Source organism: Palaemon carinicauda, chromosome 41 (assembly GCF_036898095.1).
Source record: "Palaemon carinicauda isolate YSFRI2023 chromosome 41, ASM3689809v2, whole genome shotgun sequence".
Taxonomy (NCBI): domain Eukaryota; kingdom Metazoa; phylum Arthropoda; class Malacostraca; order Decapoda; family Palaemonidae; genus Palaemon; species Palaemon carinicauda.
Window position 1 is genome coordinate 56,030,152 of NC_090765.1, and position 17,500 is coordinate 56,047,651.

General features: G+C 36.2%; 1 protein-coding gene across 1 annotated transcript in view; it reads right to left on the bottom strand.

Annotated features, from left to right (window-relative positions):
* The window catches only part of LOC137632432 (uncharacterized), a 510,169-nt gene that overhangs the window by 165,768 nt on the left and 326,901 nt on the right, over positions 1-17,500 (bottom strand). The window contains exon 5 of the mRNA XM_068364363.1: positions 1,742-1,816. Coding sequence (XP_068220464.1) covers positions 1,742-1,816 — 75 coding nt within the window. The remainder of the gene's footprint in view (positions 1-1,741; positions 1,817-17,500) is intronic.

The following is a 17,500-nucleotide window of genomic DNA, read 5'->3' on the forward strand; positions in this document are numbered from 1 at the left end:
CTCATATCAATCCATCTATGGCGTTTAATATCCATTCGAAACTTTGAACATCCATCTTCAAACGTCAATGTTGATTCAGTTTTTATCAAAAGTTAATATTTTAATTGAATTAACAATAACTTTTTCCAGCCACTCAATTTTTCTCTTCACAGTAAAAAATGCGTTTACGAAAATATCTACTTACAACTTCAGCCTAAGAGCACCGATGCTTTCAAACAAATGCCCTCCCATATATAAAAAAAGAGCAAGTGTATGGCCATATATATATATATATATATATATATATATATATATATATATATATATATGTATGTATATATGTATGTATATATATATACACACAAAAATATGTATATATATATATGTATATATATATACACATATGTATATATATATATTTATATATATATATATATATATATACACATATACTGTACATATATATATATATATATATATATATATATATATATATATACACATATACTGTACATATATATATATATTTCTTTCCTGTCACGCTGAGCAGAAAGGAGAGATGAAGTAGTCATACCCTGGTGAGAGAGGGTACCCCGTGGGGTAAACTAGGAAACCACATTACCCAACAAATTGCCGAACCAACTGATTGTAGTTTAGAAAAAGGGGAAGGGAGTAAGAAGGGTTGAATCTGTGTTTATTATCAATCTAAATATTCAACCATCATTTCTGACGGGTCGCGTACACTGGTTTAGCGAAAGTATGCCAGTCTCTGTGCCTGAAGGCTGAGCTGAGCGTTTGATTGACATTCGAATCAGATATCGTCGTATATTCTAAGCTGAGTGGCAATGGAATAGCTTCGCTATATACTTTGAGAAAAAGCGAGGCGAACTCCGGATTGAAATTGAAATTTTGATTTTGGTGTAATCCTGAGTTTTTCTTTAAATATGTTTGGCAAATATGGTTGTGTTGTCTATGTTGTTTTAATAGAATTTAGACCATAACACATATGTACATTTAAATGTGTGTGCGTTTTCGTGTATGTGTATATATATATATATTTATATATATATATATATATATATATATATATATATATATATATAAATTATATATGTATATATATACATACATGCTGTAATTTATGTATATATAAAAATCTGGATATATATATATATATATATATATATATATATATATATATATATATATATATATATATATATATATATAAAACTAAGTTCATGTTTGTGTACATATACATGTATGCGTTTACATACTGTATATACACATATACATAAGCTATATATATTTATATATATATATATATATATATATATATATATATATATATATATATATATATATGTATATTTATACATATATATATATATAATATATATGTGTGTATGTGTATATATAACACACATATTCTGTAAATATATATATATATATATATATATATATATATATATATATATATATATATATATATATATATATATATATATGTATACAGTATATACATATATCAAAAGAACTTCATTAATACTAAAAATGGGTTCAATCAAAACATGTAATTTAAATCGGTCAGTGATACGCTCTAACAAAATCAGAACAAGTTGTATAATTAAAATCAATCAACACTACACTACGCAGTCATCAATGTTGAATTCTACGAAAATACACAAAAAATACACGACAGACAAAACTAAACGATACACAAAAATACACGATAGACAAAACTACACGATAGACTACTCACATATCCCGAAGCGTTGACCGGTATCTGGTGAACGAGTCATTTCTGAGTGTCTCCAATGGAGCGTTCATGACGGTTCTGTAATAAAAGGATTTTATTAGTATTGTTTCTCATGCTAAAGTCGAGGTGATGTGCTGTAGGGGTAATATTCTTAGTAATTTTTTGTGTTAAAGTTGAGCTGATATGCTGTGTGGGGTAATATTCTTAGTGTTGTTTCTCGTGTTAAAGTCGAGATGATATGCTATGGGGGTAATATTCTTAAGTGTTGTTTCTCGTGCTAAAGTCCAGATGATATGCTGTGGGGTTAATATTCTTAGTATTGTTTCTCGTGTAAAAGTCGAGGTGATATGCTGTGGGGGGTAATATTCTTAGTGTTGTTTCTAGTGCTAATGTGCTTTGGGGATAATATTCTCAGTGCTGTTTCTCGTGTTAAAGTCCAGATGATATGCTGTGGGAGTAATATTCTTAGTGTTGTTTCTCGTGTTAAAGTCGAGGTGATATGCTGTGGGGGTAATATTCTTGGTGTTGTTTCTCGTGCTAAAGTCAAGATGATATGCTGTGGGGGTAATATTCTTAAGTGTTGTTTCTCGTGCTGAAGACGAGATGATGTGCTGTGAGGGTAATATTCTTAAATGTTGTTTCTCGTGTTAAAGTCGAGGTGATATGCTGTGGGGGTAATATTCTTGGTGTTGTTTCTCGTGTTAAAGTCGAGATGATGTGCTGTGGGGGTAATATTCTTAAGTGTTGTTTCTCGTGTTAAAGTCGAGATGATGTGCTGTGGGAGTAATATTCTTAGTGATTTTTTTGTGTTCAAGTCGAGCTGATTTGCTGTGGGGTTAATATTCTTAGTATTGTTTCTCGTGTTAAAGTCGAGGTGATATGCTGTGGGGGTAATATTCTTGGTGTTGTTTCTCGTGCTAAAGTCAAGATGATATGCTGTGGGGGTAATATTCTTAAGTGTTGTTTCTCGTGCTGAAGACGAGATGATGTGCTGTGAGGGTAATATTCTTAAATGTTGTTTCTCGTGTTAAAGTCGAGGTGATATGCTGTGGGGGTAATATTCTTGGTGTTGTTTCTCGTGTTAAAGTCGAGATGATGTGCTGTGGGGGTAATATTCTTAAGTGTTGTTTCTCGTGTTAAAGTCGAGATGATGTGCTGTGGGAGTAATATTCTTAGTGATTTTTTTGTGTTCAAGTCGAGCTGATTTGCTGTGGGGTTAATATTCTTAGTATTGTTTCTCGTGTTAAAGTCGAGGTGGTATGCTGTGGGGGTAATATTCTTAGTGTTGTTTCTGGTGCTAATGTGCTTTGGGGGTAATATTCTTAGTGTTGTTTCTCGTGATAAAGTCCAGATGATATGCTGTGGGGGTAATATTCTTAGTGCTGTTTCTCGTGTTAAAGTCGAGGTTATAAGCTGTGGGGGTAATAGTAATCCAGTGAAGTAATGTACAATGGAAGGTGCCTAACCCTCATTTTCAGATTGAAGTTATAAAAGATTAATCATTTATCAATATGTGCTATTTCTTTTCGTCAATTGGTCAAGAGAATCGATGCAATTTTCTATGCCCTTTTGGTCATGTAATTATACAGGATTGAAAAGAAGAAGCAGATGAAATTCATGAACCAAAGGAAGAGTAAAATCGTGAAGAAAAATAATGTAAAAAAATTCGAAAATAAAACAAAAGAGGAGGCAGAGGAAAATCATGAACCCAAGAAAACGTAAAATCGTAGAGAAAAATAATGTAGGTACCTTGGGAAAAAGACAAAAGGAAAACCAGATGAAATTTATGAACCCAAGTGAGTAAAACGTGGAGAAAAATAATGAAGATACCATGGGAAAAAGGGAAAATAAAGAGAGAAATATCATGAATACAAGAGAGAGTAAAATCTTGGAGTAAACATAATGTAAATAAATGGGAAAAAAAGCTTTATAAAAAGCCATTCAATATTTAACACTGTACAGGAAATCAAACCTTTTTTATTTTTTTTTTCTTCAGTCCTCTGGTTTACTTTTAAGTAATATCGGTATCGCTTTAAAATTTAATCGTCTTAATCGTTTATTTTGTCTAATTTCGTTACGATGTCCCCAAAAATTATATTAGTATTTTAAATATGCATTCAGTCGTTTTTTTTTTTTTTTTTTTTTTTTTTATCAAAAATGTCCAAGTTATTTCAAGGTTAAATTCCAAAGAATAACAGGAGGAATAATGAGTGGAATTACAATAATAATGACGAAGCATCGATAAAAAAATGGTAATGAGAATGCAATAATGATAAAAAATAATTAAAATCACTTAGGCATAATTTATATTCTGATTAAATCTTTATTATAAGAAAACTTAATTTCAGATTCATCCGCCCACATATATTATTAGCCATTAAATTGACGTCATAAGTATAGCACTCATAATTCATTTATTGAATTTTGTAGCAATCACCAACAATCTTTCGTTTTATGAGAGAGTCGTGAATGCAGTATAAAATGAACGGTCGATTAAAAAGGGAGAAAAATAAAGAAATAAGGAGAAATATATCAAAGACCATCCTTTACATTCAGATCTTCCTGGACAGTTTCATCCTGTTCGTAACACTACAGTCAATTTCTTTTAGCGATGCAGATTTGCACCGACTCGCAGCGGTGCCCTTTTAGCTCGGAAATGTTTCCTGATCGCTGATTGGTTGGACGAGATAATTCTAACCGATCAGCGATCAGGAAACTTTTCCTAGCTAAAAGGGCACCGCTGCGAGTCGGTGCAAATCTGCCTCGATAAAAGAAATGGACTATAGGTATGCAATTAATTTTAATAGTCATGCCTTCTCCAACATGAGGCTCTAGTACTCTAGAGGTTTTATTCCAGCTGTGACCAAGTTGTGGAATGATCTTCCTAATCGAGTACTTAAATCAGTAGGACTTTAAAAGTTCAAACTTGCAGAAAATTTTTTTATGTTGAACAGGCTGACATAAGTCTTTTTTATAGTCTATATATGAATTGCCTGTCTTAATGTTGTTGATGTTTTTCAAAATATTTTATTTTAATTTTCCATTACTTCTTTTATCGTTTATTTATTTCCTTATTTCCTTTCCTCACAGGGCTATTTTTCCATTTTTGGGCCCCTGGGCATATAGCATCTTGATTTTCCAACTAGGCTTTTAGCTTGGCTAGTAATAATAATAATAATAATAAGAAGAAGAAGAAGAAGAAGAAGAAGAAGAAGAACTCTTTGCGTCTTCAGCTCTCCTCAAAGAAGACCTGGAAAAAGACTACTCAATAAATAATACTGAAAGAAGACTCTTCGATAAATACTAAAAGGATTCCTAAAAAAAAAAAAAAAAAAACTCTTCAATAAAAACTACTAAAAAGACTCTCAGAAAATACTACTCTACAAACATTCCTTACAATCGTATGCCATATGTACTATAGTCAATTTTTTTTAGCAAGGCAGATTTGCACCGAAACGCAGCGGGGCCCTTTTAGCTCGGAAAAGTTTCCTGATCGCTGATTGGTTAGAATTATCTTGTCCAACCAATCAGCGATCAGGAAACTTTTCCGAGCTAAAAGGGCACCGCTGCGAGTCGTTGCAAATCTGCCTTGCTAAAAAAAATTGACTATAGTAAATGCAAGCAGGTAAATGTCATAAATCATATATAATATAACCATAAAAAACCACCTTGAAGTCTATAAAGCAGACTAACATGTGGAATGATCTTCCTAATCGGGTAGTTGAATCGGTAGAACTTCAAAAGTTCAAAGTTGGAGCAAATGCTTTTTTGTTGACCAGGCGGACATGAGTCTTTTATAGTTTATTTATGACATATTTGTTTTTGACTTTGTTAATAGTTTATATATGACATGTCTGTTTTGACGTTGTTACTTCTTTTAGAATGATTTATTGTTAATTTGTTCTCTTCATTTATTTATTTCCTTATTTCCTTTCCTCACTGGGCTATTTTTCCCTGTTGGAGCCCCTGGGCTTATAGCATCTTGCTTTTCCAACTAGGGTTGTAGCTTGGATAGTAATAATAATAATACTAATAAATATCAACATTTCTCCATCGCTTTGCTATCTAAAATCTCTTTTAATCGTGGTATAGAAAAAAAGAAATTAAACAACACAAGAAGACACCCACGTGTAGAATCTTAAAACGCGCAAGACCTGAAGGGGGCAGAGGTACAAAGGAGAAGCGTTAGAAAGTGTCAGAAAAAACCACCAAGTTCTGGCCACCACACCAGGAAAGACACAGCTGGTGTGCACCACCAGTCGGGTTACTCAAGCAAATCGATCCCCCAAGCACCACACGCTGACGTCCAGCGGAATGAAGCCCGGGCGGACAGGAGAGGTTGAGTTCCATTTGGGTGTGGTGTTCCCGGCCTCTGGCGAGAGAGGTGAGGGTAACACGCCGACAGAGATGGGAGGTTTATTTTGCGTTGTTATTATTATTATTATTATTATTATTATTATTATTATTATTATTATTATTATTACCTCCGCCAATGAAGTTGGTAGGAGGCTATATTTGTGTGTTTGTTTGTGAACTCCTTCCTGGCCAAAATTTCAATCGTAGAGTAATGAAACTTGCAGGGATTAACTGTTATGGAAAAAGCTGGAAATTAGTAAGTTTTGGAAGGTCAAGGTCAAAGGTCAAGGTCGAGCAAAAGGTCGAGAAATAAGCTGTCGCGGTGGAAATCTGCGCTCTACTGAGTGCCCCCTCTAGTTATCATTATTACATCCGCCAACGAAGATGGGAAAAGATTATGTTTTCGCCCCTGTATGTCTGTTTGTTTATGAACAACTTCCTGGCCACAATTTTACTCATAGATTGGTGAAATTTTCAGGGATTAATTATTAAGTTAACGTAGAAGTGATTCAATTTTGAAAGTCCTAGGTCAACGGTCAAGGTCCAGATCGAGGAAAAGGTGGACTGCACATGGTTATCACAGTCTTCAAATACGCCTAAGATCTAAATTGACCAAGGGAAAGACAAGCTGGTCTCCAGAATTAAGCTTCCGTGCTTTTCTAGTCATCATTATTACTAGCTAAGCTACAACCATAGTTGGAAAAGCAGGATGCTATAAGCCCAAGGACTCCAACAAGGAAAAATAGCCCAGTGGGAAAAGGGAATAAGGACATGAATAGGTTACAAGAGAAATAATGAACATTTAAAATAAGAACCTTTAAGAACAGTACTGCTATATGTCTTTATTTAATGATTTATCAGATACTAAGCTATTCTATATAGAATGTTATGTAGCATTGATTTAGAAAAGAGTAATTGTGTTTTAGTCTATCTTAAAGGCTAATGTACAAGTTGCCTAAGATGAATTAATTATTTTACATTGTAAAAGTGATACATTTAAGTATGAAAGAGAATTAAAAAGCTATTGCATGAAAAGTTTGTTCGTCCTAACGAAGCTCTTTATTGAAAGTTGCGAAATTGTGTTGATTTGGAGTTGCATGATTTTTTTTTTTTTTTTTTTTTTTTTTTGCATATCAAAGATTCAAGTTCTCATTACAGGAATACGTGATTCACATTCAATTTTAGATCATCCCAACAGTAAACAAGAGTAATTATCTAGAATTGGTCATATAACAGCTGCTTTAGCTATTTTTAGTCAACTTCATTCTGCGACAAATACAAAATGCTAGATTATTAATTGAAGATTCAAAATCACTCACGGTTATAAAAAGTGATTTTTTTTCAATGTTTTCTATAGAGCTGATTGTAATTAATAACAACATTTTATTACCTGGTCGGAAAATAAAAGATTATAAAGCTCGTCGAAGGCCTGCCAGAGAGGGTCAAAAGTGGTCTGTTATTGAGAACAGCAATTGTATTTTATCAAAAAAAGGTTTAAATTTCCATTTAATTAAGAAAGTCTTAAATTTCGATTTAATTAAGAAAGTCTTAAATTTCCATTTTATATTTTGTCATCTGGTTAACAGATGTTCTTAACTGTATAATTATCCATTTAAATAAAGTTTCTTTAAAAAATATCATTTTTATAAAATTTACACAACCCCATTGTGATGAATTATTTCTGAATTTACTTTAATAAAATTTAAACAACCCCATTGTGATGAATCATCTCTAAATTGACTTTTATGAAATTTAAATAACCCCATTGTGATGAATCATCTCTAAATGGACTTTTATTTATAAAATTTAAACAACCCCATTGTGATGAATCATCTCTAAATTGACTTTTATGAAATTTAAATAACCCCATTGTGATGAATCATCTCTAAATTGACTTTTATGAAATTTAAATAACCCCATTGTGATGAATCATCTCTAAATGGACTTTTATTTATAAAATTTAAACAACCCCATTGTGATGAATCATCTCTAAATTGACTTCCTTAACATTCAAACAACCCCATTGTGATGAATCATCTCTATATGGACTTTTATTTATAAAATTTAAACAACCCCATTGTGATGAATCATCTCTAAGTTGACTTTTATAAAATTTAAACAACCCCATTGTGATTAATCATCTCTAAATTGACTTTTATAAAATTTGACCAACCCCATTGCGATGAATCATCTTTAGTTGACTTTTATAAAATTTAAACAATCCCATTGTGATGAATCATCTCTAAATTAACTTTCATAAAATTTAAACAACCACACAGCAATAAAACCATCACTAGACCACAACTGGTAAAAGCCAAATAGCTCTATCTAACCTCAACTGCTGTTAACAGATAAAGGATGCCATTTTTAGCTTTTATTGAATCGAGCAAGACCCAATAGTTTTAAATAACACTCTCCCTCTCTCAACACGTCAGGGATAACCAAGGTAGTTTAAAACTACCCATACACAGCTTTCAACAAGAGGGGTTAAAAGCAAGTTGATTTCATGCAACCCTTTCAAACTCTTAATGGAGCAGGAAAAAAAAGATTTTTCATTTACCTACAATTTCCATCTCGCAACAGTTCCAGTTAAATGATTGATTGATTGAAAGTTTTCTGGCATCCTGACATCTAAGGTCATTGACGCCGATACCATTTACTGTATATGAAAATTAAAAGAGAATTCGATTAAAACCATAAAAATTAAGAAGTCATTAAAATAGTTAAATAGTTTTCAGAAGACCTGCTTCTGAAATAAACCTAAAAATTCCGCTCGCATAGTAAGACACATCATGTCCAAGAATCTTGGCAAGGATAAACCTGCCATCCTCACCTTGAGCCTCAAACAGATATCTATTTCTTAAGTTAGTAAAATTAGGGCATTCGGTCAACAAATGCCTCACTGTTAAAGGTACTAAGCAGTCCTCGCAATACGGTTGGTGTTGGCCCTTCAGCAGAAACTCGTGTGTCAACCGTGTGTGACCAATACGGAGACGACAAAGAGTCGTCTCCCATTTTCGGGGAATCATGTTATACCTCCAAGGTGATATGATATTTGTTACTTCCCTCATTTTATTGCCGTCTTGACTGTCCCAGTGCTGTTGCCATTTATCACAAACCAATTTCTTGATGTAAGGTAGGAGATCGTTACATGGAATGGGATACCTCCTTGGTAACAACTCGGATGCCGCATTCTTCGCCAGTAAATCTGCCTTCTCATTCCCAGACACACCTACATGTGCTGGAACCCAACAAAATCGAACAGTTATACCTTTCCGTCCAATAATAAAAAGCCATTCTAAAATCTTTAAAACTAGAGGGTTACTAGAATTAAAAACTTCTAAAGCTTGAAGAACACTCCTTGCATCACTAAAAACTGTAAAATTACCCTCCTTTTCCAAAGCTATTTTCTCAATAGCGGTTAATATGCCATACAGTTCGGCAGTAAATATGGAAGCTGTTAGAGGAAGTGCACCTCTACAATTAAAATCATTACTATGTACTCCAAATCCAACGCCAGCATCAGATTTGGAGCCATCAGTATATATAAAAGTCGATCCCCTATGTTCTTCGACATGTTCCATAAAAAGAGACCTGGATTCTAAGTCAGTCATATTCTTCTTAACTCCAATAAAGTATTTACAAAATGATATGTCAGGTAATTTCCATGGAGGTGTTGATGATACCTTGAATGGAAGTACCTTATTTCTAATTATATCCAGACTACTTAAAAATCGTTTCACCCGAAAGCCATAAGGTTGAGGAGATTTTGGGTGCAACTCAAAGTATGATGCGTGTCTTACAAGGCTTGCAGTCTGAAAGGCTAGAGAGCTAGGGAGTCTTTGCAATCTAAACCAATACCGAAGAATGGAAGACATTCGGTAAAGGTCTAGAGGTAACTCTCCAGCATCAACAAGGAGACTTGGGATAGGCGAGGTTTTAAAAGCTCCAGTAGATAATCTAATACCTGCATGATGTATCGAGTCTAATATTTTTAACCGGCTTGGGGTGGCTGAAGAATATACCTCACAACCATAACTAATTTTGGAAAAAATCAAGGCCTTGTATAATTTTAAAATAGTATTGCGGTCTGCCCCCCATGATGTATGGGACAATACTTTTAAGATATTCAGAGCTTCAACACATTTAGCTTTTAGCGCTTTTAGGTGAGAAACCCATGTAAGTCTACAGTCAAATATCAAACCTAAAAATTTGGTTTCCGATACACATGGTATCCGTTGACCTTTAATGTATATATCCGGGTCTGGATGTACTCCCCGGATACGACAAAAATGGACAATGGTAGTTTTACTTGTCGAGAACTTAAATCCATTCATGTCAGCCCACTGGATAATTTTATCAATAGAGAGTTGGATTTTTCTCTCAACCATTGCCATTCTAGTGCCAGCAAATGATATTGAGAGATCATCCACAAATAATGTTGAGAGAACATCCTGGGGAATGGCTGAGGATATCCCATTAATTGCTAGTGCAAAAAGGGTTACACTCAGCACACTACCCTGAGGAACTCCTTCTTCCTGGCACTTACTCTCTGATAGAGTTTCCCCCACTCTCACTTGAAAAACTCTACGTGAAAGAAATGCCTGAATAAATAGTGGCAGCTCTCCTCTCAATCCCAATTCATGAATGGTTTTAAGAATACCATATCTCCATGTGGTATCATATGCCTTTTCAAGGTCAAAAAATACTGTAACATGGTGCTGTTTGGAAGCAAAGGCTTCACAAATAGATGACTCAAGTCGTATCAACACATCAGTCGTTGAGTGCATTTTTCGGAATCCACATTGAATCGGTGATAAAATACCTTTCTTTTCAAGGTACCATATCAGCCTTGCATTGACCATCTTCTCCATGATTTTACATAAACAAGATGTCAATGCAATAGGACGATAGTTTGCTGCTAAAAACTTGTCTTTACCGGGTTTTAAAAAGGCTAAAATAATGGCTAGTTCCCAAACACTTGGGTAGCTATGATCATGCCATATTCTATTAATAATGCTTAAAATAAATAGCTTTGTATTAAAATGTACATGTTTAATCATTGCATATGGAATTCCATCGGGTCTAGGGGCTGTATCGTTGCAATGAGCAAGTGCGGAATCAAATTCTCTTTCAGTGAAAGGAGAATTATACGACTCTTCCCTTCTTGTTGCAAAATTTAAAATTTTCTTTTCTTCAGTGCTCCTATACTGGTGACCAGGGGCTCCTTCACACTTGCTGGATACATTTGAAAAATGATTAGCCAGGGCATTGCTAACTTCATTTGCTTCAGTTACATACTGGCCATTCACCTTCAACACTGGTGGTGGGTTGGGGGTGAATTTGCCAGCTATCTTTTTTACTTTCCTCCACACAGAAGATGGTGGTGTTCTACTGTTAATAGAGGAAACAAAAGACATCCATGACTGGCGCCTTGCTTCTTTCATGGCACGACGGAACTGTGCTCTACATTTCTTGTACATTATTAAATTCTCATCAGTTCTGCGTCTACGCAATCGTGTTAGAGATCTTCTTGTGGCTCTGTGGAGTGCAGTTAGTTCTGAAGACCACCACGGGACTGGTCGTCGTTTGAATAACCCTGTTGTTTTGGGAATTGAATTGACTCCTGCTGTATGAAGAGTTCCATTCAGTAGGTCTATGGCATCATCAACACTTTCAAACTGTTCTGCTCTCCCTTCGATTTCACTTAGCTCACAAAATTTAACCCAGTCTGCCTTGTCTAGATTCCAACGTGGCGATCTTTGCAAAGGCGGACCCTTGTTGGTGTTTATAATGATTGGTGCATGATCACTAGTATGCCAATCATCTAATGTCCTCCAATCAAAATCAAGAAGGCAGTTAGAGCTTGCAATTGAAAGGTCAATGCATGACAAAGTACCTGTCTGAACATGGAAGTGTGTGGGCTCTCCTGTATTAAGGAGTCCCACATCCTCATTCTCCACAATTGATGAGATAATATTGCCCCTTGTGTTGGCCAAAACATCACCCCATAAAGGATGTCTACCATTCATATCTCCCAGTAAGAGAAAAGGTTGAGGGAGTTGTTGAATGACCTCTGCTAAATCATCATATAAAATATTATCATTTGGAGGTAAGTACAGAGAGCATATTGTATATTTTCTCCCTATATCAATTTGTACAACAACTGCCTGCAGGGTTGTACGTATAGACATGGGTATTTGGGGAACATCTCGACGAATGTACATGAGACTTCCGCCATGGCTCCCTGCTTGTTGATTATATGGTGTTCTATAGCTAACATACTCTCGAGGACTAGGAGTGTTAGAATCAAGCATACTTTCCTGTAGACATACAATTATGGGGGAATGCTCATGAATTAGGAGCTTAAGTTCTTCATATTTCGCCCTCAAACCCTGACAGTTCCATTGCAAAATGGAGGAGAAAACTATGGATTATTTCTGGAAGACATCTTGGATGAGGTCTTCCCATTAGCAGTTTTTAATGTAACATTATTACCAGTAGGTTTCTTCAGAGGTGGTCTTGTTATGTTGTGTTTAACGTTGGTGATTTTCTTTGTATTCTTTTTATCTATTTGTTGAGGTGGATGGTGGACCTCAACTTGAATTTCTGATTTATTCAGTCCATCTTCTGGTTCATTAGAAACATCAACAGACAAAACATCAAATTTATTTGATGTCATAACCTTAACGTTTCTAATGGAGGGTGGAGAGAGAGATGGAGGTCTCTCTCTTTTGCGATTAATAGATGGTGGGATTCGAGGTTTTTGCACCTTTCCCACAACAGGTGCATCAGGTAAGTTAGTCTTAAGTGGAACCTCCATCAGATCAGGCAAGGACATGGCCTGAGAGAGGTTTGTATTACTTTTTGTAATGGCGGCTGAAGGCTGTACAGCAATGGGCAATGACCTAGTGTTAATACACCGTGGTAAAGCCTCAGGAGGTGATAAGGTTACCTCGTTATTTGACATTTTGTCAGATAGTATACTTTTTTTGGAGCTATTGGCAGTGCTAGGTTGGTTTGATTTTAATGCCTTAGCATATGTATTTGATTTATTTAATAATCTTTTGGCATGGGTCACACTTATGTGTTCTAAGTTTGATTTGTTGAGGGCAGCTTCCTCCAACTTATATAGCTCGCAAATCTTGTCTGTGGATTTGTGATTCGAGCTGCAATTTAAACACCTGGCTCCAAGTGCACACTCTCCATGGTAAGATTTGGAGCAAATACCACACATCTTCTCATTTTTGCAAACTTTGGACGGGTGCCCAAATTTAAAACAATTAAAGCATTGCAATGGCTTCTGCTTGAAGGGTCTTACTTTAATCCTTTCGTTCTCGATAATAATATGAAAAGGTACATCAGCATCCTGGAACGTAAGGATTATCATTGATGTACCTGGGACTTTATGAACTTTCCAAACATTTAATGGACACATGGCCAGTATCTCCTCCTCTGTAAAATCATATAGGTCTCTGTTAAAAACTACGCCCCTTCCGTAGCTAAAATTTAGGTGGGGTTTGACATCTAACTTAATGTCATCATTATTTATTTTCATATTGGACAATATTACCGACTGTGTACTGGATTTGGCATGGATAAGGAAACTATTTTTTCCGAAACGAGATATATCGCCTGGTGCAATAGTTCCTACTTTTTTCTGAATCAATTTGCATATTTTAAAATAATTCCCTGTAACCCCCTTTGATTCAGCTATAAGCCACATCGGTGGTTTTGGATTTCTCTGGGAGGGCATGACTAAATCTGTGCCTTTTTCCAACCAATCGGCAGGCCTGTACACATCTAAATCTTTTGGTACCTTATCGCAGAGAGCAGCCGCGACATTCAAGTTATTAATTTTAATATTATTCAAATTACTTATTGCACTAAATGCTTCGTCATAACTACTATAAGATATCCATGAATCCCAAGTTTCAGCTTCAAGTTTCATCCTTATTTCTTTTATGCATCCATAGCATTCAAATGCTTTACATAGATCATCATAATTTGTTTCTATTGAAATTTGTGTAACATGGAGGATTCGAAGTTTCCTCGTGTTACCCAAATTACTCGATTTAGAAATATCAGTAGAATGGTCCTTTCCCGTTCCGAGGTCATCAACAGAGCTATCCCTTATCACATTAGCAGAGGTCGTCAACAGTGCCGGGGGAGAGTCAGCGTATCCAGGGGATGGGGGTTCGTTCCTTAAAGAATCCATAATAGTAAAGAGAGGGAAAAGAGTTAGTTTGATGTACCTGCTCGAGAATGTTAGGCCATCACGCGTCGGAAAGGAAATTTGCACTCTCTACTATCGGCACAATGAGAGTATACTTCCCAGATGGTCCACTCCATACCCTACCCGAAGGATAGCATCAAAACAGATATAGAGGCACAGGTGTAAGCTGAACCCGCCTGTTAGGACTGAGACCAAGAAATTATGGAATCATCCTCCCCATATCTATAATGACGGGCTTCCGGCCAAAAACCGAGAGTCCTACCCCAAGCATTGGATCCCCCTGGATTCCGAAGACCCAACACTTGAGAATAGTTCCGCCAAAAAGGTCCAAACCATCTTCGGGATGGCTGAAATCATCCAATACTCTCATATATAGCTTTGAATGCAAACACCTCCCAACCGCGATACCTCCTCCCACTCATCAAAGCAGGCAGCAATAAAGGATGTATGAACATCCCCGCCGGGGCTACAATGGATGTGAAAACATCCAAGCCATAGGAGAAAAGAAAAAAAAAATAAATAAATATATATGTACATAATATATACACACATATAATGAGGGAAATTTTTCTCATAGAGTTTGGAAAGCAAGACTAAAGAAAGTTTGTGAAATTAGGATAAGGTTGAAGTAGTATTGAGAAAAAGAAAAAGGTAAAAGAGAGAAATTTAGATTCGAACTGGGGGAGCAATTTCCCCAAGTTCGAGAGCCCTCTTGCCCGTCACCAAGTTTCAGCACGGGAATTAAATGCCGTGCTGAAGCTTAATGACTTCATCAAGGCATTCTCTCATTAAGAGGGTCCAGTTAAATGAAACTATAAGAGAGATTATTCGAGTCCCATAAGTAGATAAGATAATGGTGAGGGGTAGATGGAGATGGTTTTGGCGCATGCTCTTCGTACTCCCCAAAAGAGATTGGTTCACCAAACTTTCAAATGGGCTCCACAATACACAAGAAGAGTTGGAAGACCCAGGCCTACATGGCTGAGGACTATGAAGCGTTAAGTGGGAGATGATAAAAGGAGGAGTATTGATTTAAATTGATTTAAAAGCTCAAGATAGAGACGACTGGCGAAATATAACCGAGGCCCTTTGCGTCAATAGCCGTCGGAGGAGATGATGATGATGATGATTTTTAAGTAAACTTTCAAGCTCTAAACTGGTAATGAAAAGAAGCTAGATTTAAATAACCGTTTACAGATCTTCCCTGTCTGAGTGAGGATACCTTAAGGTGGTGAAAGGGTTTGTGTATCGACATGATCAGCAAACCTGTACTAGTCCGGGCCATCCATGCTAGGGTGGCTGCTGTGAGCGATCAGACTAAATTATCCCACCGTTACCAATCCGAAGTGGACAGCGTGGTGATAAAAATGGCCAAAACCCCAGACATGACCAAGACATGTCTGAGACCTTTGTCCAGCAGTGGACCAGAAACTTCAGCATTTTTTGTTGTTACAGATCTTAAATCATGGAAGAGCTTTTTTTCGTTTTGCATAGTTCTTTCTAGATCTTAATAGATTTTGGGAAAACCAAACTTATTTTCGACCAGTTTCTCTATAATGGAAATCAACTAGATCCCAATAACCCTCTTCAGATCCTAACATATCGTTTACGGCGGATACGTTTCGATAACTCATTCTAACTCTTTTAACAGATCAATGGAAAAGCATGCTAATTTTAATCAACCTTTCCCAGCTCTTAGCTTTCCATAATCAATTCCGTTAACGCTTCAAAGAATAACTGAAAGGTTACGACTTGCATTGATTAGAGGTTTAAAGGTTTAATGGCCGCTCATGAATGGCAGAGGCAAGGGACAGTGACATTGCCCTATCAAGAAGGACAATGCCCTAGAGACTGAACATATATATATACATATGATCAGCACCCAAGGCCCCCTCTCCACACAATCTAGGACCAAGGAGGGCCAGGCAATGCCTGCTAATGACTCAGCAGATACCCCTACAGGCTCCCCCAAACATCCTTAGCTTACAAGGATAGTGAGGTGGCAGCGATCAAAGGAACTAAAAAGTATGAGCAGGACTCGAACCCCAGTCTGGCGATCACTAGTCAGTGACGCTATCAAATCGGCCACCCCAACCTTTATTGACGAGAGAAAAATAGCCAACAATTCATAGGGTAATTTAGTTCAAGTGTTCATTGAATTTTAATAATGAATGGATACCTCTTCATAAAATAGGCTGGATCGAACGGATAACACCATTGATTACTTGAATAAAAATCTGCTTGTTTTGGATTTACAATACATCAGGTTATTTCTGGTTGATTCTATAAGTTTTGCCACTTGATTAGCTGTGATATAGATCTATTGTATAATAAAAGGTCAAATGAACCGTAATTTATTCTTAGTTTTCAAAAACATAACCGGAGATCCAGCCAAAAAGAATATATTGTATATATATGTTTTCTTTTCCCTGACTGATGAAAGCCAAACTGGGGTTCGAGTCCCGCTCAAACTCGTTAGTGCCTTTGGTAGCAGCGACCTCACCATCCTTGTGAGCTAAGGATGGAGGTTTGGGGGAGCCTAGAGGTCTATCTGCTGAGTCATCAGCAGCCATTGCCTGGTCCTCCTTGGTCCTAGCTTGGGTGGAGATGGGGCTTGGGCACTAATCATATGTATATATGGTCAGTTTCTAGGGCAATGTCCTGCTTGATAGGGCAATGTCACTGTCCCTTACCTCTGCCATTCATGAGCGGCCTTTAATTCTATAAACAAAATAATTTTTTCAAGCTCTTACAAATAAAGTTTTCATCATTTAAGGAAGTTTAAAAAGGATCCATTGACCATGAAAAATTCTAAGTACTGTTGTGAACTTTTCTTATGGACATTCTTTTTCTCAGCTTTAACCCACTTCTATAAGAGGTCCCCCTTATGAATGAGTCGTCTCCATCGATTTCTGTTCTATGCTTCGTTTTCGTCGATACCTTTCTTTAGCAAATCTTCCCCCTACACAATCACACCATCTCTTTCTTGGTCTTTGTTTTCCCTAACCCGAACTTCCATCTCCATTGTATGTCTTCCAACATGATGTGCATCTCTTCCTAACAGGTGTCCATACCATCTAAGCCTTCCCTCCTGTATGTTCTCTGATACTTCAACTACCTTTCTTGATCCTCTTATATACTCATTTCGAATCCTATCCTCCCTCGTTAAA